General features: G+C 43.0%; 5 protein-coding genes across 5 annotated transcripts; 2 read left to right on the top strand and 3 right to left on the bottom strand.

The window, feature by feature from the left end:
* Nucleotides 1-8,082: 8,082 nt before the first annotated feature.
* POX_c04776 (uncharacterized protein) lies at nucleotides 8,083-8,691 on the bottom strand (the record flags this gene model as incomplete). The annotated part of the gene is made up of 1 exon (XM_050113637.1): nucleotides 8,083-8,691. The coding sequence occupies one exon, from the start codon at nucleotides 8,689-8,691 to the stop codon at nucleotides 8,083-8,085; it is 609 nt and encodes a 202-aa protein (XP_049971193.1).
* Nucleotides 8,692-11,236: 2,545 nt separating this feature from the next.
* POX_c04775 (uncharacterized protein) lies at nucleotides 11,237-12,172 on the top strand (the record flags this gene model as incomplete). Its single annotated transcript, XM_050113636.1, has 1 exon — nucleotides 11,237-12,172. One exon carries the CDS (start codon nucleotides 11,237-11,239, stop codon nucleotides 12,170-12,172), a length of 936 nt encoding a protein of 311 aa, XP_049971192.1.
* A 1,843-nt stretch (nucleotides 12,173-14,015) lies between these two features.
* On the bottom strand, nucleotides 14,016-16,061 carry POX_c04774 (MFS-type transporter calB; the record flags this gene model as incomplete). Its single annotated transcript, XM_050113635.1, has 8 exons — nucleotides 14,016-14,411; nucleotides 14,470-14,630; nucleotides 14,686-15,118; nucleotides 15,165-15,196; nucleotides 15,259-15,330; nucleotides 15,384-15,634; nucleotides 15,712-15,788; nucleotides 15,843-16,061. 8 exons carry the CDS (start codon nucleotides 16,059-16,061, stop codon nucleotides 14,016-14,018), a joined length of 1,641 nt encoding a protein of 546 aa, XP_049971191.1.
* Nucleotides 16,062-16,561: 500 nt separating this feature from the next.
* On the bottom strand, nucleotides 16,562-18,560 carry POX_c04773 (uncharacterized protein; the record flags this gene model as incomplete). The annotated part of the gene is made up of 5 exons (XM_050113634.1): nucleotides 16,562-17,145; nucleotides 17,213-17,493; nucleotides 17,550-17,765; nucleotides 17,864-18,361; nucleotides 18,451-18,560. The coding sequence occupies 5 exons, from the start codon at nucleotides 18,558-18,560 to the stop codon at nucleotides 16,562-16,564; spliced, it is 1,689 nt and encodes a 562-aa protein (XP_049971190.1).
* Nucleotides 18,561-19,112: 552 nt separating this feature from the next.
* Nucleotides 19,113-20,716, top strand: POX_c04772 (MFS transporter asaE; the record flags this gene model as incomplete). Its single annotated transcript, XM_050113633.1, has 5 exons — nucleotides 19,113-19,410; nucleotides 19,480-19,685; nucleotides 19,760-20,054; nucleotides 20,110-20,212; nucleotides 20,287-20,716. The coding sequence occupies 5 exons, from the start codon at nucleotides 19,113-19,115 to the stop codon at nucleotides 20,714-20,716; spliced, it is 1,332 nt and encodes a 443-aa protein (XP_049971189.1).
* Nucleotides 20,717-20,851: the final 135 nt, after the last annotated feature.

Here is a 20,851-nt window from a genome sequence, read left to right as displayed (position 1 = left end):
CGAGGGGATTTATCTATACTTATAGCGGGGGATCCTTTGTTCCCCCGGACTACCCTAATAGGAGCTTTTAGCGACTATTAGCCGTATATAGTAGTTATAAGTAGCCGAAAATAATATTATACCTTTTCCTTTGTTAAACCCCTACTATTTTGACTTTACCGTATATATATAAAAGTACTAAGGCGGGAACCTACGGATATAACCGAACGGAGTAGTAGTAAGCTTAGGCTGTGTTACCCTAAAGCTCGGGGCGAGTTTAGTCTAAGTAGGGGAGGATAAGATCCTAGAAGGGTAGTCACGTGAGTTATGACTCACGTGAGTACCCCCGTTCGGCCCCGTATAGCCCCGTGACTGTCCTTACAGACCCGATATTTAAGAGATACTATAGATATACTCTAAAAATCAACCTTTCTTTACTCTTCGAACCATACTCTCGCGGTAGCCGTCCTCTTCTACGCCTTTATATAGTAGATAATAATCCGTTCTTAGCCTTAATTCTTTTATTCTTATCTAAATTTCTTTTATCCTAGAGCGCCTAGTAATAAAATCTTTTTAGCCTACTATTATTAATACTAGCGCTTACCTTATTTATCTATTAGTATAGGGTACTATCTAATTCTTTAATTTCGTATGCGCTATTTTTTAGATCTTTTCTGATTTAATATAGCCCTATCTATCTAAATCGCAGCTTATTTCTAGATATTATATCGTCCTCTAACCTAATATTATAGAGTAGGACTAAATCTTTTTCTTTTAGGGGCGTAATTCGTAGGTTTCTGTGCGAGTCGTGATATTCTTTGTTCTAAGCTCTTAGCCTCTATAGTCGTATTATTATATCCGAGATATCCTAGTCTTGTCTTTTAATTTATTTAGCTCGTAACGTAATTAGATCTACGCGTATCTCTACTTTTTCCTAGGATAGTATCGACTAGGTAGATATATCTAATTCTACTAGTAAGATAGTATCTTATCTATAAATAAATCAGAAGGGTAAGATACTAGTATATATATATAAAGTCGCCCTATTAGTAAGTATCGCGGCCGGTAGCTTTTAGGACTATTTTAGTTTAATATCCTCTAATATTTTATACCTATTCGTTATTTTAGATAAGGCGTCTTTTAGCGTTCGTATTACTCTCTTAATCGCTCTATTTACCTATAGGTTATATACCAAAATTAAAATAGTATTAACGCGGTACGATTTCCAAAAATTTCGTAGTTCCGAACGTATTTTAGGACTAAAATTAATAATAATCTCCTAAGGTACCCTATACCTATAGATAATATCCTCCTAAACGAATCTAGTAGCGCTTTTACTATCTACTTTCTAGAGAATCCTTACTTCTAGCTATCTACTCGCTAAATCTCTTACTTAGATAACTCCTTTTTAACTATCCTTGTTAGGTAGCGAGGTAGTATTAATATACTATTTCTCCTAGATTTATATTAGTCTTACGCTTCTAGTAGATTTATATAGTCTAATAGGATTACGCGCCTAGTATTCGAAGTATACTCGCATAAATTTCGTAGTCTCGTTATATATTCCTAGCTAATAGTACCGCGTAGCTAATAGGTTATAAGTAGCTTCGCGGCCTTTATAGCCTAATTCTTTATATAAGTACTATAGCGTCTCTTTTCGTATCCTAGTATCGTCTAAAACCCTTCGTATAATTAGATCTCTACTATACCCTCTATAAAATAGATATCGATCTTAGACTATAAATCTTAAAGCCTTTTTCTTAAACGTACTAAATTTACTACAAGATATCTTAGTAGGCCTACGTAGTATCGTTAAGAACCTTGTAATTTTCTAAGATTCTTCTGAATATAATCTATCTAGAATTTCTGTACCGATAGTCGCTTCTTCTGCAGAAGAAATCTCTTAAGAAATAGGAATTTTAATAGAAACTATAACGCGAAGATAAGAGATTTTAGCTATAATAAATTTATTAACGTCTCTCTCCTTTTCTTACTCTTCTAATTCTTCTAGCGTAGCGGGCTTCCTAGATAGGCTATTAGTAGCACTATTTTTCGCCCTAGGAATATACTTTATATCAAAATCGAAGAGCCGAATCTAAGTAAGCTATCGCGTTACTAAAGCGCTAAATAAGTCTAAAGCTAGTCGATTTAATTACGTAACTAATATATTAGTATTAGTTTCTAATATAAACCTTACCCTATATAGCTAATACCGTAGCTTTTTAAATACCTTTATTACTCCTCGATATTCTAATTTTCTAGTATCGTATACTTACTCCGATTTAGACTAAACCCCTAACTTATATCGTACTACTCGTTATACCCCTTCTCTTTTCTATATTAAAACGCTACCCTATCCTATTTTTAACGCGTCTACTATAAGTATTAGGTCTAACGGATTCTAGCTATAATTAACTAGTATAACCGCTAGAAAACTATATAGTATCTCCTTAATCTTCTTAAAGGTATTCTATTTATTATTCCCCTAATCGAATATCGTATCCTTCTGTAAAATCGTATATAATAGCGCTATAATATACTAAAAATCCTTTACTAGAATTCGAAAGTAGACCGCAAGACTAATAAAAGAGCGCACCTTATCGCGATTAATAGGGACCGGCTAGTCGGCTAACTTAGAAATTTTCCGCTTATTAGGCCTACGCCTATTAGAATCGTATACCTAGCCTACGATTTCAAGGCCGGATATTATAAGTTACGATTTTTCTGTAGAAACTCTCGCTCCCGTAAGTTCTAAAAGATACAGGGTCTTATCTAGATTTTGTATATATTCTAAGACAAATCTCCTAATCCCTAGTCTTATAAACTCGTTATTATACTAGGTCTTAGGTCCTTTAACTAGAAAATTATCTATAAGGTTTAGTAATATACAGAATATTAGCTAGGATCTATATAACTACTCTTTAGAATTACGGTACAGAATTCGAAGCTCCTTATAATAATATAGTCTATCTTAGTAAACCGATCAGGGTCTAAATCGCTATTATATTTCGATCGCGACTATCTAGAGTTATCTAGTTATACCCGGAAAATAGATTAATAGCTAAGGATATCGTTATTCCTAAAAATTCTTCGACGAATTCGTCTGTATTAGGGGGTATATTCGTATCGCGTACTATTACTTTATTAATACATATCGCTATATTAACTATTCGATATTTCCTATTTTTCTTGCGTACTAAGAACTAAGGATTTCGGTAGAGACTATCGTAATATTTAAGGACCCCTTTCTGTAATCTTTCTTATAATATTTCTTTAACTATACCTTTTAGCGCTAGCGGAATCCGAAATCTAGGATACTACTACGCCTTATATAGGATCGTCTTAATACGTTATAGCGGTATTACTTCTAGAAAGATTAATAATATATAGGACTAATCCTATACAAAATAGCCCTCCCTTTTAAAAAGTATCTTACGTAATAGCTCCCTTTCCTTCGGTAGTAGATCCTTTCTAATTAGCATTTTCTGCTCCTATTCTAGCGTTAGACGCGCACCCCTTATAATCGTAGAGATTTGCGGTATTAGTAGATTATTAAATTCACTTTTAATATTAGACGCGCGATATTTAGTAAAGTATTTCTTTTCGCAGATTTCCTTCTAATTCGTATAACTAGTTAGCACCGATCTATCGTTTTCGGTCGCGTTAACTAGTTTAATCTTATCCGCCACTCTTTTAAATAAAGTATAAACTAGCATACCTATACCTGTAGGTCTAAGGCTCGGATTTATAGCTAAAAGATGTCTTAGTCGTAGCTAAATCTTAATTTATCCAAAATTTTTAATATCTTTCCGTCTCTTATATTTTTAAATATTTTTAGTACTTTTATAGCGTTTTTAGAGGGTACTATTAAAACGTATAGTAAATTATAGCCTATTTTTAGTATTAGTATCTTATTTATTATACCGAAAGTATCGCCGATTAGGCTTCCGGATATCCTAAAAAATCTACCTCTGTATTCGCAGGTTCTGCAAAATCTTTAGGCTATAGCTAATACTCCTAGACCGAAGTTTTCTTACTCGGAGAATATACCTTAAAGACTAACCTCCTAGTCCGGTCTTCCGAAAAGACTACTATTTTAACAGAACTATTAATTTTCTCTGTAGTAGAAGCTATTATATTGCGTAACTAGATTCGTCCTAGAAGAATCTCTACTATATAATCCTTTATAATTATATAGTAAGAGTACGTTATAATATCGCCGATTAAAATAGGTAAGCCTTCCGTAACTCCGTAAAAAGGACGCGTTCGGCTATTAATAGGTACTATATATAGCTTTAGATCTTTTTGAATATCGAGGTTTAATATATATACCGTTTCTAGGGAAATAAGATTAACGGATAATCCCTAATTAATCGTAGCTTTAAGCTTATACCTATATACGTATATCTTCGTGCGCAAGAGCCCTCTAGTATATTCCTTAAATATACCCGAATTTCGCGGCGCAGAGATTCGCACTAATCTCCTAAGATCCTATACCCGCGCGGTTACTTCGTCTACTTTTGCAACTTGCTAAGTAGTAGCGAAGTATATAGGCGTAGTAGTATTTGTAGTATTCGTAGTATTCGTAGTATTCGTAGTAATCGTAGTAATTATAGGCACTAAAGGTTCGAAGGAATTCGTAATATTTCTAACTTAGCTACATAGTTATAGTAATATAAATATTAGATTACCTAGTATAATCGTAGGCGGTATAGGAATAGCTAGCAATTTTCTAGTAATTTCTTCCTTACGTTAGGTAGTAGTATCCGCGGAAGATTTTAGGCGCTTTTAGATAGGTATCGAAAACCTTATATCCTAACTAGCTCTCTAGTTCTGACTACTACTATCCTAGTCTTGGATTTCTTCTGCAGAAGAATCTCGCGGCTAACTGTTTAGTTAGCGATCCCCTTCCTGCTTATAAATTTCTTCTGTAGAAGAAATTCGTAAAGGGGCTAGTACTATATCCGCTATTATATCGTCTTTATTAATAGTCGCTAGACGGTATCTGCTTAGTCGTATGCTACGCACTTTCGTATAATTTCTAGACCGGTTAGAGCGCTTACGACTAGCTAGTTATCTATTAATAGCGAAGACTTCTCCCTTATATATTTCGTCTTCGCTCCCTTCTAATCCTTCGAAATTAACGTCTTTTCTAAGGGAAATCCCTACTAAATCTACCTAAGTAGTATAAATTTACGGAGTATAGTAAGAATAGACCCCTAAATATAATTAAGGCGTAGTAATAGTAGAGATAGCGTTAATATTTGCGCGTTAATTCTTCTACTACTAGTACTAGTCCGGAACTATATCTTTCTAAAATTAGTTACTTCTCTTATACGTCCCTAGTCTATTCTTACTAACCCTTCCGAGTACTACCTAATTTAGTTTATTCTAGTAGTATAGTCCTTTATTTTATATACTTAGATAGATAGGATAACTAGTTACCTAGTACCCTTTATTCCTATACTAGTAGTAACTATTAGATATCTATCTTGTAGGTATATAAGTAGGGTTATTTCGATTATTATTTTTCGCGATTAGGTACTAAACTAAGACTCTCTATTTATTAGTAGCCTTCCGCTAGTCTTTAATAACCTTTAGTATATTTACCGATAGACTATTAAAAGCTTTCGTTAAACTTTCTAAATCCTATCCTCTTAGAGAGCTCGTATTCTTAATCGCAGAATCTCTATTTTTCGGAGTATCTATTATTTTCCGTTCCTTGTACGATCTTTCTCTAGAATCCGCGTAGACCTAGATTCCTTTCTCGGGTACTACGTAGCCTATCGCGAGATTATAATCTTTCTAGTCCTAATTTAGATCCCTAGTAGCTTTTTCGATCTAATCAAAAGAGATCTATCTTTTACTCCTAGAAGGGTAGTTAATATTAATTTTCTCCTTCTTAATTAATTTCGATCTTAACTTTTCGGGTAGTCCTTCGATAAACTAAGTATATCGTTCTAAATCGCTAATATCTCCTCTCTTTACTAGGTATAATAAAATAGAAAAAAAGGTAGTTAAATATATAATATAAAAATCGTCTTATTTAATACGATTTCTGCAGAAGCTCTATAACTAGGTATAAATATAGGTAGCCTATAGGCTATTAGTATCGCGATACTAATCTTTAAAGTCCTAGAAAAACTCTTCCTTATTCTTCGCTTACTAGTTTAAATTCGCCTTAACCTATACCTATTATAACTAACTATAGTAATCTAGAAGGATCTCTAAAATTCGCGTATTATTTCTTATATTATAGCGCTTATATATACGTTTAAAGCTATCTAAGAATTCTAATATATTTCTGCCTTTAAATCGTAGTATACTAGGGGTCCCTAGCTTAGGTATAGTCCTAACTATATATCGCAAAGTTTATATCTCCGAATTAGGAGTATAAACTTACGTTAGTATCGGCGAAGGAGCTAGTCTCGGCGGTAGCGGCGGCGATAGCGGTACTCTCTCGCTAAACCCTTTAGGCGATCCTTTAGTAGACTCCGAAGGGGCTCGATTACTAGGATTATAATAGGTATCGAAAGAGATTATATTCGTAGGTATATCTAAAGATATTCTATAGTCGTTTAGTTATTTAGATTATAATAATTACTTTAGCTTTATAGGCTCTGTCTAGTCCGGATATTTTTAGGGTTTTTTAGGTATAATAGTATCTAGAGGGATATAGTAAGATTCGTAAGGTAATTAACTCTTTAAATTTAACGAAGTCGTAAAATTAGTAGCTAGTCTAGATAGTAGCTTAGTTCCTAATTCTTTTCGATTTTTCTTCTAGTTTCCCCTACCCTTCTTATAGCCGTTCCTTTCTTTTTTATTACTTTTCGTCGTCTATTTAGTATACGTTTTTCTCGTGTTTTCTTCTATAGAAGAATTTTATAACTACCGTTTTAGTATAGTATTCTCTTCTAGTAAGATCTTTGTATTAGCCGCCTATAGAAACCTTTCTAAAGCGATAAACTAACTCTATATAAAGTTCAGATAGACTAAGTTTATCTATTAATATAATTAGTCTAGAGATATTTTTAGTAATCGAATTAATATCTCTCGATCCTCTTAGTATCGATCGGCTAATAATCCGCGAACGAGCTAGGTATATTAGTCGAATAAAGGTATAGTATTAGCCGTAAGACCCTCGGTAGGAGCAGCCTCCTATATATAGCTAAAAGTCGCGTATTTAGCTATAATATAAGGTATTAGTTTTAAATAGTAGTCTTAATTTCTCTTAATTTTCGTTAGGGTCAAACGCGTTACCTACTTTTTCTATAGAAAAGTACAGAATTTCTTAATTATAGCGGTAGTCGTAATAGTAGCGGTTATAGTAGTCGTTCTAATTATCTTAGTCTTAGTAGTCTTAGTAGTAGTCTTAGTAGTAGTCTTAGTAGTAATCTTAGTAGTAATCTCGGTAGCAATCTTAGTAGCAATCTTAGCAGCGGATCCTTTTATAATCGTATCGTAGGAATAGTATAGTCCTCTATCTTAGCTACCTTTATTGCAAAGCCCCTACGTCGGTTACTAATAAAGAGGGGAATACTTACGGTAGTCTGATCTTACCAGACAGATCGAGTTATAGAGGAACTAAACCAAACCTACAAGCACGCAAGTCCTAGAATCCTCCAAGGTAATCGTGAGATCCGATATCAGGTACTAAAGGCAGGAATCAAAAAGAGTGTGATATTACAAGTGTAAGGAATCCGACTGTAAAGACTGTCCAGAATCCTCCGTCTAAACTGTTGATCAAGTATGATGATAATGCCGGATCCCGCAAGCTGGGTCCTAGATAACCTTCCTCGACGGTAAGGCTCTCAGGCATCTCCTACTACTGAATATCCGCCTTCACGTACATGCAACCGAATCCCCCACTACACTAATCATATAGAGCGAAAGTGGACTTTTCAACCGCAAGATATTACGTTTTTCTACATATAGAGTAGATAGATGATCTTGGGTGGTGATGCGATACCGTACAAGGGGATGATAGAGGGGGGAGCACGCTTGTAGCTTAGAAGATACTTAAGGCAGTAGAAATTGAAAGTTTGTATTGCTCTTAATTACTTCGGTCAAGTGATATTCAAGGATCACCTCAGCTTCTTGAGCTTAAAGCTTTTGCCCTTCGACAAAGGAGGTCATATCGTCAGCCTGTACCCTGAGGCACATTTTGAAATTCTTGCCCATAAACCACCTGACCACATATGCCAGGGGGCCGCGCTGTGATTCCCACGACAATACCTGGGTGACGCTTTGACATTCTTCCCCATCCCATTCCTCGGATTCATGGAGCTCAGTCACGCGCTCCGCGTATAATAGCCATGAGGGAAAGCCCTTAGCGGATGAATCTGTGGCCCATGCGATGCGACCCGGAGTCTCTCGCCCTTTGATGGGCGGATCAAACTCTGTCACGACAAGTCCAACGTCCATCTGCTTTGGTTTGGTTCCCCGCGGGTTCCAGTTCAGATGGAGGGTCATCTTTGTGCCGAGTTGAAGACGCCCTGACCGGCTCTTGGTTGTGTCTGGCTGTTCCCGAATCGTAGCGCCGGGACAAAACGTGTTCCATATAGGCCAGGAGTCGGTGTCATTTACAGCTTGCCAAACTGAGCTCGCTGGGGCCTTGATGATTGTTGAACTCATGTACGTCCCAATGGCCGCTTGGGCGGGAATGGTCTTGGTGGAGAGATCGAGGGCATCGAGGTCGAGACGGCGAGACATTGGAATGGATGAGCTTTGCATAGAGGCAAATTGTACGATGTGGTATACTTGAAGAATCGCTATCTTATCTTAAGGTAGAAGACTCAATGAATTGTGTCGCTTTGGATGACGTTAGTCGGTTATCTTTTTCTTTCTTAATTTGTCGTTGCAGGTGTATGTTGGTACTATGAGGATGTATTCGGTGCGGACCAAAACAGGTAGGAGAATTCGACCGACTCCAAATCTGGCAGGTCCGATTGACGGTGTATTTTCTAGCCTTTTTCAATTTATGGAGGCCATAGGCTCTTTGGTGTAGATAATTTGTAGATTAACCCACTCTAGACATGCTAGTGTAGCGCCGGACCCGCTCGTTTCGGAGAATGGAGCAACATAGGATTGGCTCGTTGTCCGACAAAGAGAATAGTGCATTCAAGAGCGGATTCCGCGGTGGGGATATAAACGCTTATCAGACGTAAGATGGTGTCGAGATTGAGTAGTACCTAATTATCTATATGTATGGAGGTCGACCAAACATTCCCAAAAATTGCATTCATCTATAGAAACACATATCGCTGTGTGACCGGGCAGTGCCACGATACAACCATCCACCTGATCCGTCAAGGGGCGCATGATGTTGATACCTAATGCGTTGAATAAGAACCAAATGAACGTCCTGCTTAATGGAGGTGATCTCTGTCAGATGTCCGAGGGAAGGCCCGAAGACCCACGCCATAGATGCTCGCACCACATAACATGATAGGGCTCTGAAAGATCTGGTACGGCAGAGAGTGTGTGATATTCCCAATAACTGGCCCATGGACGCAATCAGCTACTCTAGATCAGCTAATACTCCCTACAGAATTGCATCGTAGTCCATTTCTAGAAGGGAAAGCACGCATCCGAAATGGGAGATACGTGCCATACGCACAGCACTTCTGTTGCTCAAGGGCTGAACACTAGTGTGGCTGATGCTTTCAAACTGATGTAGAGGCTCGCATCTGTGCTACAGAAGAGCGTTCTCGTACACCAGTTGGATAATAATTCTTTGGAGCGATGTGGGGTGATTAGTCTAGTTAGTGGTTTAGAAGATGATTTCAAGGTGACAGCACTTCTGCGGGAGTATTTGATCTAGATGAAGCTTGCCTTTGTTTCTAATTATTTTCTCTTTCAAATCTGAGTTAGGTGCTCAGAATATCAGCATACGGCAGAAACTACCTAAGACCCTGCGTAGAGACCACTAGGGCAGGGCTTCCTTTAGTCCGGACCAGTTGAACCGCAGGCCTTGATTTTATACGGGACCCGGACTGGGATTGCGAAAGGTGCTTCAACGTTGCATGCTATGGAAGAGCCTAGTATGAAGGTTGCGTCCATATCTGTCTCAACGCCATTTTATGCTACTTCAAGTTGCACTTGATACTTGCAACTACAGATGTCTGAAAACAACCTACTACTATTATCGTAAAGTCGATGGTAAGTGGAAATTGTGGGTATGCGGCCCCGGGTCCGATGGAATGAGTGGGACCCGAGCACATGCTCCGGAGGCTTGGAGTTTCCGGATTGGTCAGCTCTGGGCGGGAAGATGTTTTTTGTGGCATCTCCAGCGCCAGGGTGGTGATGAGTGGCTGAAAAGTCCTGACTCTCGGACGCTAAAATGGAAGTGGGTCAGATTGTCCGAACGCTTAGCTTAGCCCCAAGCTAAGTCCGTCATGCGGCGTTGGTAGAATCAAGTTCCCGACTCCCTTTGGAACTCAATTCACTTTGACCTGCTTCTGGGCGATTTTCATAGCCATCATTATGTCTCCCTGTAAAACAGATGTCTCAAGCAGAATTGATCATTTTCAACACCGCACATTTCGGATCTTATGCCCCAAAATCTCTCGCTGGTGATGCTTCTTCTGAAGAACAACCGGTCCAACCTAGACCTAACGATGGATGATCTCCATTTTCACTTGAGCGAGAGATCCACTGCCCTGGTACCTAGCATATCAATGGTTATCACCATGATATTTCAAGTGACGGTGAGCTTTCCTAGTACATGGCCTCATTTATTCTGGAGAGCGGCCGACTGAGCCATATATACGGCCTCAAGCCCGTCTTCATTAAAGACCTTGTGGCCTACACTCTTCATTCCTTTGTCTCCAGGGCCAGTTACTTGATTTGTACTTCAAGAAAGCTGCCTATGAGTACTCTAGCTATGATGTTACTGTCGGCTCGCTGCTTTACCAGAGACGATAGCCTAGCATTCAGCCACACCGAGCGTGTAAACCAAACTTTAATAGGGAGAAAAAATTTGCATTAGGGGGGTATAGGATGCGTTCCCGTCACCGTGACCTCAAGCTCGGTATATTTTCCAATGACAACACCGACGCATACTTGCATCGGCCTTTGGGGCCGGGCTCTTCATATCCGCTAGTCGTGTAAGAGCCGGACTTTGGATCTTGTAGATAATAACCAATCCACCATCTGTCCATCATCCATATTCCATCATACCTTCCTGTTTCACTCTTCTCAATGACTCCAATCCTTCACTCGCTGCCACCACACACACGCCAAATTTCATTACGCCATGTCAGACGAGCTGAAGGACAACGCGGCCAAAGAGGCATCCTTCGGCGCATTCCTGACAAGACAGCTGATGAAGAGTGTGCCAGCTGTAACGGGGAACCTTGATGGGAAAGTCGCGATTGTCACTGGTGCTAATGTGGGCCTTGGTCTGGCATGTGCTCGCCAGCTACTTTCATTGCAGCTGTCACACTTGATTCTAGCCGTGCGATCATTGAGAAAGGGGGAAGCCGCAGCTTTGGAACTCCAAGCATCCTTCCCTCACGCACGAGTGGAAGTCTGGGCGCTGGAAATGGAGTCTTACGCTTCAATTCAGGCGTTTGTGTCCCGCTGCCACTCTGAGTTAGGTCGAGTGGATATTGCTATTCTAAACGCCGGGTTAGCGCTCAAACGTTTCCAGACTTGCACCAATCCCCAGACAACCCCGCGAGAGATCACCCTACAAGTCAATTTTCTTTCCACTGTCTTTCTGGCACTATTGCTGCTTCCCATACTGGGTGCTAAGAAGGAAAAGAAAGACGCCGTTTTCATTCCTGGTCGTCTGACACTCGTCGGATCCGACACGGTGTACTGGGTGAATGCTCGGGAACTAAAAAGTCGGCCACTCCTACAGGCAGCTAACTCGTCCGAGGGGTTTGATGGATTCGAGCAGTACAAGATGAGCAAGCTCTTTGTGCTCATGTTTGTGGCGAAACTTGCCCGTGACCTTGTTTCGCCGGACCAAGTCATTGTCAATGTCGCCTGTCCGGGTCTATGCAAAGGGACTGCTTTTGTCAGAGAGCCCGACAGTAATTGGGCTAAGCAGGCTATCGTCTCCAGCCTAATTCGCCTGGTGGGGCGAACTCCTGAGCAAGGCGCAAGGGTCTATTTGGCAGCTGCCATCTTGCAGGGGCCCAAAAGCCACGGGAGCATGATTAGTGAGGGCGATATTCTCCCGTAAGTCTCCTCTTTGTTTTTGACCGTCGAACATTTGGAGTTTCAGAGCACTGACAGATGATGAGATATCCGCCCATGATGTACACGGATCCGAGCCTGATTGATCAGTTGTGGAAAGAGACCAAATCAGAGTTTGATGTTGCTGGAATAAGTAGCTGTCTGTCGGAGGAGATAAAAATTCAAGGTGTAATGTGAGAATAGATGCTAGCCCTTGCCGGGATTCTGTTCTAACAACTTGCTCGCTGTTGGATGCACCCTGCTAGATCTTAGATGCCGGAAATTTTATCTTCCTTCGATACCAATCTTTCATTTTCCGATCAGCCATTGTAGTTGCGGATATTTATACTGTACCGTAAAATCTGACTCGCTCTGTAGACAGCTCAATGTGGACAGAAGAGAGGCTAACCCATTTTAAAAGCGCCGCATGGCTCAATATTCTATCCCGGCAACCATATTCTCCGGACTTGCTGCTACCTTTCTCTTTCTGATCTTTAGTCATTAATCAACGTAGTCGTATTTTCTGATCGGAGAGATAGTGCAGATCCTAGTCTCTTCCTGGTGCATGCGCCATCAAGGAAGAGCATTCTCGTAGCCTTCTGCAAAGCCCACAAAGGCCAAAGCCCAACCCAGCCTTCCCGACCGCCGGAAATATTAAGCTTAGGCCGATTTACTAACATTGTAAACATATTTAATTTGTCAAAACCGTACCAAGTTCGAGCTCTGCTTTTGGGCCTTGATAAGAGGTAATAGCTTGTTCTTTCGATATCTATATATGATGCTTGCTATGTTATTTAAATCATAATTCCAGCTGTTACAAATATATTTAGCTTACAAACTCCATACATTAGAGCGGTTTTCTAATTAATTGGGTATCTGGAGCGGATTGTTACGGAAGCGTTCTGGGCGGACACTAACCAACAAGACCATAAAAGGTCGTTAATATCCGCGGTTGCGGATACCATTGCCCCAAGTCAGGTATATATAGTAGGGTGACGTAACGGGTACTTGTTCGGCTCCGCCGTAACACAGCTATAGATTTTCCGTCTTATTCTAACGCTTATGTTTTTTCTATTTCCTCACCTTCGTACGGTCGTACTTTAAAGTTTATATATATTAGATAACTTATTCCTTACACACATCAAATTTGAATGAAACATTACTTACAGGAGTTGAGATACAGGAAGTACCACATTCATGACTAAGTAGTTCCATGGACGCCAAGGAAGATGTTTTGTATATTTGTGGGCCGTGACGGGGGCGCGATAGAGGGATTCTCAATTTTCAACGTGGTGTAAACATGATTCTATCACACAAGCATGAATGGTCTGTGAAACAGTCAATTTTTTAGGATATATAGGATAGCTTATTCTGAGATATATGGTCCCAAATTAGATATCTGGAGTGGTATCAGTTAGGGGTTCAGGATATGCACGCTCTGAAGATGCGCAAATAATGTAGAAAGCGCAATGTTAGACTATCGGTATAAACTTGCTAACTGCTATTAAAAGCATTTTTGCATGTGTGAAGTCAAGTTCTATCTTATAAACTGCAGATGCAGCATCATACGTAGAAATCTCTATTGGATCAAAGGGCGGGTAGAAAAGAAAAAAGGATGCATAGAAAATAATAACCTAAGAAGTAGGTTTTAAGACACATAACTATTAGTAAGGAGCAAATGGAACTTGAAGGATGCCTAAATACTAGTAATTATTTTAAGTAGTCCCTAACTGCCTTTGAAACCACATGGATCCGGAATGATATATTAATATGGGCACGTAAGTTTACAGAGGAGAGAAATTTAATGATCTAGTGAGCAACATAATCTGATCTGACAGGACACCTGAGCCTCACGCCGACTCTACCACTTTCTCCTCCTCCGAATCCTTTTGCTTCTCCTTCTTCACACTCTTCCATCCAACTCCCCATGCGAAAACAAACTGGGCACAAGATAGCGCAACATTCAAATAGAAAACTGAGTCTACACTCTTTGCGTACGCTGCCAACACGCCCGGCAAGTTCTGCGCCGACACATTTTCGCGGAATCCGGTCGCACCGGCAGCGATTATTTCGTCGACATTCGCTGAGGGGGCGTACTCGGGGATCTTCTGCCTGAGGGTCTGGGCGAATATGACTTGCCCCACGGCCAGGAAGATGGCCCCACCAAAGGTCTGGGCACAGGTCATCATAGCCATGGCGGTTGAGACGTCATCACCTTTGACCGCGTTCTGGATGGCAATCATGGGCTGGGTAGGTATTAGTATATTGAAGCAAGAGGAGGAGGACGCGGAATGCAGAACTGACTACTTGGGAGATGGCACCTCGACCGAATCCTACCAAAGATTCGTAGCCGGCCCAACTGGGCACCGAGGTAGTGGGCGACAAAGTGGAGAGCAGGCCGTTTCCTAGGGCATTTAGAATAGCACCAAAAACTCCCCAGGGAAGATAGTAGCCAAGCTTTGAGGCTATAAAACTGGTTAGGGGTGTAAAAGGAAACGAGAGAGAGGGAGAAAAACTCACTCAGCACCCCGGATACCACGGCCATGACCAGCTGGCATAGAATATTTGGCAACAAGTCGACACCGCTTACCAAGGCGGACTTGTCCCGGACAGACTGGAAGTAGATGGGCAGATAGTATGAGAGAATCATCGTGAACCCAAATATCATCATCGACAGTAGACTGCTGAAAAAGACAATCTTATCGCGAACTAAATGACCCGGAATCATTGCCTCGATGCCCATATGCCGTTCCCACAAACCAAAAACCACGAAAGTCGCGACCGATCCACAGATTAAGCCAATGACAGTTGCACTGTCCCAAGAGTACTCATTCCCACCATATTGTAGAGCGAGAAGAAGCATGATCGAGGCTGGTGCGAAAAGCACAAACCCAATGAAGTCGAATCTCCGAAGGACCACTGAACGTAGAACCTCGCGGGCGGGTTGTTTTGGCTTTTGATCTGGGACGCGTGTGAAGAGGAGCAGGACACCAACTAACTAACGCCCCGACAGGAAGGTTCATGTAGAAGCCTAAGCTAAGGTCAGCAGTGCATTTTGATTGAATATCATCGCCATCGGCCGTGAAAACTAACACCATCGCCAAGTCGAGTAAGTCGTAAAAGCACCACCAACCAGTGGCCCTCCAACTAAGCCCAGTTGACCAACTGTGAGGAATATCAGCTCCGTGACAAGATCATTTTCTTGGCAAGTAAATTACCCCCCATGATGATCCCAATCATTGTTGGTCTCCTTTTGATCGGCACTGCACCGGCCAGTATATTTAACGCCCCGTTCATCATGCCCGATGATCCAACACCTGCCACAGCGCGGCCGATGATGAGCATTTTGGAGGAATTTGCTACCCCACAAACCAAGGAGCCCACTTCGAATATACCGAAGAAAGAGAGGAAGGTCCACTTTGATGACAGGTAGTTGTAAAATTTCCCGGTCAGCGGCTGGAAGGCAGCACTAGAGAGTGAGTGATACTTGTTAGCCATTCTAATTCTGCATTTGTTTTAGATTGCATTACATTCCACCGGGCATACCTGGAGATTGTATATGCACTCCCGTACCATGCAACGTCACCCAGTGAGTCAAATTGAGTGGTGATTTTTGGTATGGCCTGCCTATATCAGTCCAAGGTCTCATGTCTCCAGCATTCGATTTGAGGTCATACCGTGGAAACAAACGACATATCCAACAGCATCAAAAACACGACAAGGGTGATACCTGAGATCACCATCACCAGAGTGATTCCCTCCACCCATTCCGGCTCATAATCATCGCTTTGATTGTTGAGTCGATTGTCACTTGGATTGGAATTTACTGCTTTCAGATCACGGTCCCCCGGGTTGGGATCGGATTCCAGAAGACGTGGCTGACTATCTTCGCTCATACTGGCTGTGATGGAGCTTCGATGTCGATGACTGTTTCTCCTCCTGATGTTTTGATGTTCTAGTTTTAATTTTCAGTTTGTATTGCATTGAGTGTTGGCGACTGAAGACTGTGTGGACTTTGCCTCCATTAAGTATGGAAAGGGGAGAACGGCGTTGGTTGCTGCCATCCCCGAACGCCGCTCTTCCCGTTCCATCCCTGCTGGAACGCCGTGCCTCCCGTGCCAAGTCGCCGGTCGGACAGTGGTTTCATGTAATTCGGATTTTTAGAACAATTTGAAACCTCCACTGCAGTAGCTATGTTCAAATTCGAAGCAATATTCATCAAGGCAATTGCCTAGGTGACGGACATTTGGTGTTTCCTGATCTAATCCAATACTGAACTCTTAATCAAACGCGACGAAAGAAGCCCGAGGAGGTATTGGTTATGATTTGATATCCATTGGCATTGAAATGAATCCATATATATCAGTGGAGATCAACGAAACATTTAAGAGAACTGTCACTGTATAAATCCTCCAGCCCCAGCCCCTTCCATCACCCACCCCAACTCTGACCAATTCACAAAGCAATCCAGATCACCCATTTCAATGCTCGGAAAGGATGATTCGGCTGAGCTTCGGTCCACAACCACCTCCGAGCAATCTGGCAATCGTATTGCCCATTCACTCCGAAGCTTCTGCATCATCATTCCCCATTTACTGAACGGATCACCATACGCACCCTCACTGCGCATCCCAATCGCATCCCCCACCTGAGCCATCCGTGTGGAAATCTGCTCCGCAATGCAGAGTATGTCCGCCGTGTTTTTTACCGTGCTCTTGTCCCATCCTGGATAGTCCAAAGTAGATAGGCGGAAGAGAATCACCAGGCAGTGCGACACCTGTGCAATATAAGGGAGCGCCAGGGACGTGTATCCAGCTGGAGGGATTGTGAAAAATAGATCAAAGAACTGTTTCACCACGCGGAGACAGGCGTAGAGATGATCAAGCCGCTGGGAGCTGAAATCTTCGTCTGCCAGGGGCTTAACAAGCGCAGCTTCGTAAAGACTAAGCTCTGTGTCGAACAAATGAAAGAGAATGGGTTCTAAGACAGGTTAGGTAAGTAGCTTTGAATCAAACATCCCTTTGCTAGGGGAAGGGGATGCGCATACTGTTGTCAGCCAATTGAATGGGAATCTCAGCCCTAATAGTCTCCAGCTGTGACTGGAGTGCCTTGAGATGGAAGGTGGCTAGGGTTTGCGCCGAATTAAGGCCATAGAGACCCTCACTCCAGGGGCCGTGAGAGATCTGGTCCACTAGAAGTCGGGTACGCGTCAACTGGACTAGCACTCTATCACCAGGCGATTCTTCACTCTCCGCTAAAATATCAAGACACTGCTTCATGTGCGAGGTCCATTGCAATGGTCCCATTCGACCCAAGAACTGCGCAATTCTGTACGAGTCCTGTCAATTTGATGCTCAATCGCCTTGGCGGATGCGGGGTCTTACATAGAAGTCAGCACAAAGCAGCTTAGAACTGCCCGGCGTTCATGCATCGTGCGCCGAGTTGAAATCGATGCTTCCAAGCCCGGCATATGTCCTACGGCATTTGAATTTGAGACGGTCATACTAAGATCCGGAGGCGCGGGCTTGTTGAGGCCCAGCTCGAAGACTAGCCCGATCGCCATCTGGGAATACATACAGAGCGATGACTTGTGCGGCTGACTGTGCAACGTGATCCTGGTCGAAAATAAGCAAGGGAGGGAGAGAAATTCAGCAAGCTCTATGTCACTGAGCCACAACGGGAGTGGAGCACACCATACCATGCGAGATAAACCAATACTCCCTGCAATAGATCCAGGGACTTATCACAGTCGACCAGCAGCCTCTTGCCAGCCAACTCACGGATCTTAACACACAAGGTTGCTTGACGTGCTGTATTCTTACTTTCCACAGCAGAAATACACTGCCACAAGAATGGAGACTGTAGTTTCAGATCACCAACGGTTGTTGTGGCTGGTATGTGGATCAGGGGGAGGAACTGCAGCCGCTGGGTCCGAAAAGCGCGCAGATATTCTTCTTCACTTGCTGATGTTTCTTCATCTTCCGTTCCTGATTCGACCTCAGTTCGCCACATCCCCTGCACCTCAGATTGTCTCTGAACCGGCGTTGGCAGATCCGTCCGACCGCCAAAGGAGGTCAGCAGCGACATCAAGCCATCCATTTTCCGTTCTAGCTGAACCGACCTGGACAAGGTCTTCGGCTGGATCTTGCGACGTCCCTGAGGAGCGCGGCATTCTTTGTTCAAATGGTGACATCTGCTAATGATATCAGAATCAAATGACTCCTAAGCCATTTCCCGTCGCACGGGTGTGGATGGTGTGCCTCGGGACGATGTTGGTCCGCTCACCTTTCACAGCGGCCGCGACCACCGTTCCGGGGGACGCAACGGCACTTGGCGCGAGCACAGGTGGCACATGCATTTCCGTAAGGCAAAGGCGAGCGCATAGTAGATTCCATTCTGGCTGGTCATTTGCTAGGCAATCTCAGTCGAGCGGAAGAGGAACATTGAAGACTGAAAGGGGGAGGGGAACTCAAATGGGAAGAGGGATCCGAGACGGTATTCGACGAACACCGCTCGAATGCCGCCCGAACGCTACTCGCCGAGCTAATTAGCCACCTCACTCACTCGCCCGTGCACATTCAAAATTAAAAGTGGATACAGTCCACATGCATCCGACCCTCAGGCAGACGCGCCCGACCTACGTTCTGGTTCCAACCGGCCTTTGGACTTCAAGTGGGTTCTTTTGTCTCGGATCCGCCTTGGCATTGGACGGAAAATTGATGTCTCGTGATTTTGTCCGATGGCACTGAATCTTGCATGGAAGGATTATGGACCGACATGTCCGCTACTAGTGGTGAGTCCGAATGGACTCGGCCAGCAGCCAGGGTCGGAGTCGCTGGGGAGACAGGGACATGAATGACGGTTAGGATCTGGAAAAATTGCTATAGAAATCATCCACGCCGTCCTCAATTTGAGAGTTTTGAGGATACTCCAGTTTACCACAAAGAATGTCCGAAACACGCGACCCACGTACCCATAGCGAGTCCAGCCTTGAGAAGGGCACGCACCCTCCTCATCAAGATGAGTTGGCGACAAACTCCACGACGAAAGATGCGAGTCCAGTTATCACCTCGACCCCTAAGAAGCAAGGTGCCAAAGCCTGGTTGTCGTTAGCTGCTGGTTTTATGGGCATGTTTGCTTCCTTTGGCTGGGTCAACTGCGTTGCCATATTTCAGGCCGAATATGAGATGAACCAACTACGGGATTATTCGAGTTCCCAGGTAGGATGGATATCCTCCGTGCTCTGTATGTCTTTCACTCAGTATCAACGAGTAGTGTGGTTACCCAGACCCTGAACTGACATCTTCCATGTAGTTTTCTTCATGCTCGGAGTGTCACCTGTAGCTGGACGACTGTATGATGGTTACGGACCGCGTCTTCCGATCATGATCGGCTGCTTTTTCCATGTCTTTGGCCTCATGATGACTAGTCTGGCAACTAGATATTATCAATTCATATTGAGTCAGTCGGTGTGTTCTGGGATCGGAACATCGTTGATTATCACTCCGGCCATGACCGCGGTAAGTGACGTACCACCCTTGGTCGCTGCCACTGTCTCCCCACGCGGACAACTCACAGAAGTATTATTTTGCAGCCGACAACTTACTTCCACGATCGCCGAGCATTGGCTGGTGGAGTCACCATTGCCGGTTCCTCTTTGGGTGGTGTCGTCTTCCCTTTCATGGTGAACCATCTGCTATCATCAATCGGGTTTGCCTGGACCATGCGTGCCTGCGCATTTCTAATTCTTGTTCTCATGGTCATCACATACACGTTGATTTCCTCAAATGTAACACACATCCCCAAGGAGTTCAAGCTCAAGAATTATCTGACCCCATTGCGGGAATGTAATTTTCTACTCTTGTGCCTCGTCAGCTTCTTTATGTATTGTACGTCACCTGCGCTCATCTTCCTCCGACTTTTCTGGCAGACTGACTTTTGCAGGGGGCATGTTTATTCCTTACGTTTACATGGTGATATCCTCAATCCACTATGGCATGTCGGTCCAGATGGGATATAATCTAATTCCAATCCTGAATGGCATTAGGTAAGAGAATTGCAGAGAAGAAACAGAACTCCCCAACTTCATGGATTAGAAATCTCACGGAGTTGGTATCTTAGTTTTTTCGGTCGAATCGTCCCCCAATTTTGGGCACGCAAATACGGGATTTGCAACGTCTTTATCCTCGCAATGATTGCATCCATGGTCATCATACTCGGCTCATGGCTTCCCTCACGCAGCAACGCTGCTATCATCGTTTTCACCCTCCTGTTTGGCTTTGTGTCGGGTGCGACTATTGGACTAGGGCCCATGATTGCCTTGACCATATCCCCACCCAACGAGGTCGGATATCGGATGGGCACCGCGTTTGCAGTGGCTGGTCTGGGTGCATTGACCAGTCCCCCAATTGCCGGCGAACTAATCACCGGGAACGGAGGCGACTATGTGTATGCATCTGTGTTCAGCGGAGTAGCGTATGCTGTGTCAACCCTGGTGATGGTCATACTACGTGTGCGCCTTGGAGGATGGGGCTTGACTACCAAGGTATAGTGAGTGGTGAGGCTACATTGCCATGTCTTAGCAATCGATGAATCAGGACTGGCAAGTCCAGCTCAACGAGCAGTACCAGAGAAGGGAGTCAGGAGATGGATTGTATTTTCATCTTTCGAAAATACTTATATATTT

Source organism: Penicillium oxalicum, chromosome III (genome assembly GCF_001723175.1).
Source record: "Penicillium oxalicum strain HP7-1 chromosome III, whole genome shotgun sequence".
NCBI lineage: Eukaryota > Fungi > Ascomycota > Eurotiomycetes > Eurotiales > Aspergillaceae > Penicillium > Penicillium oxalicum.
This window is presented reverse-complemented; position numbering and strand designations above follow the sequence as displayed.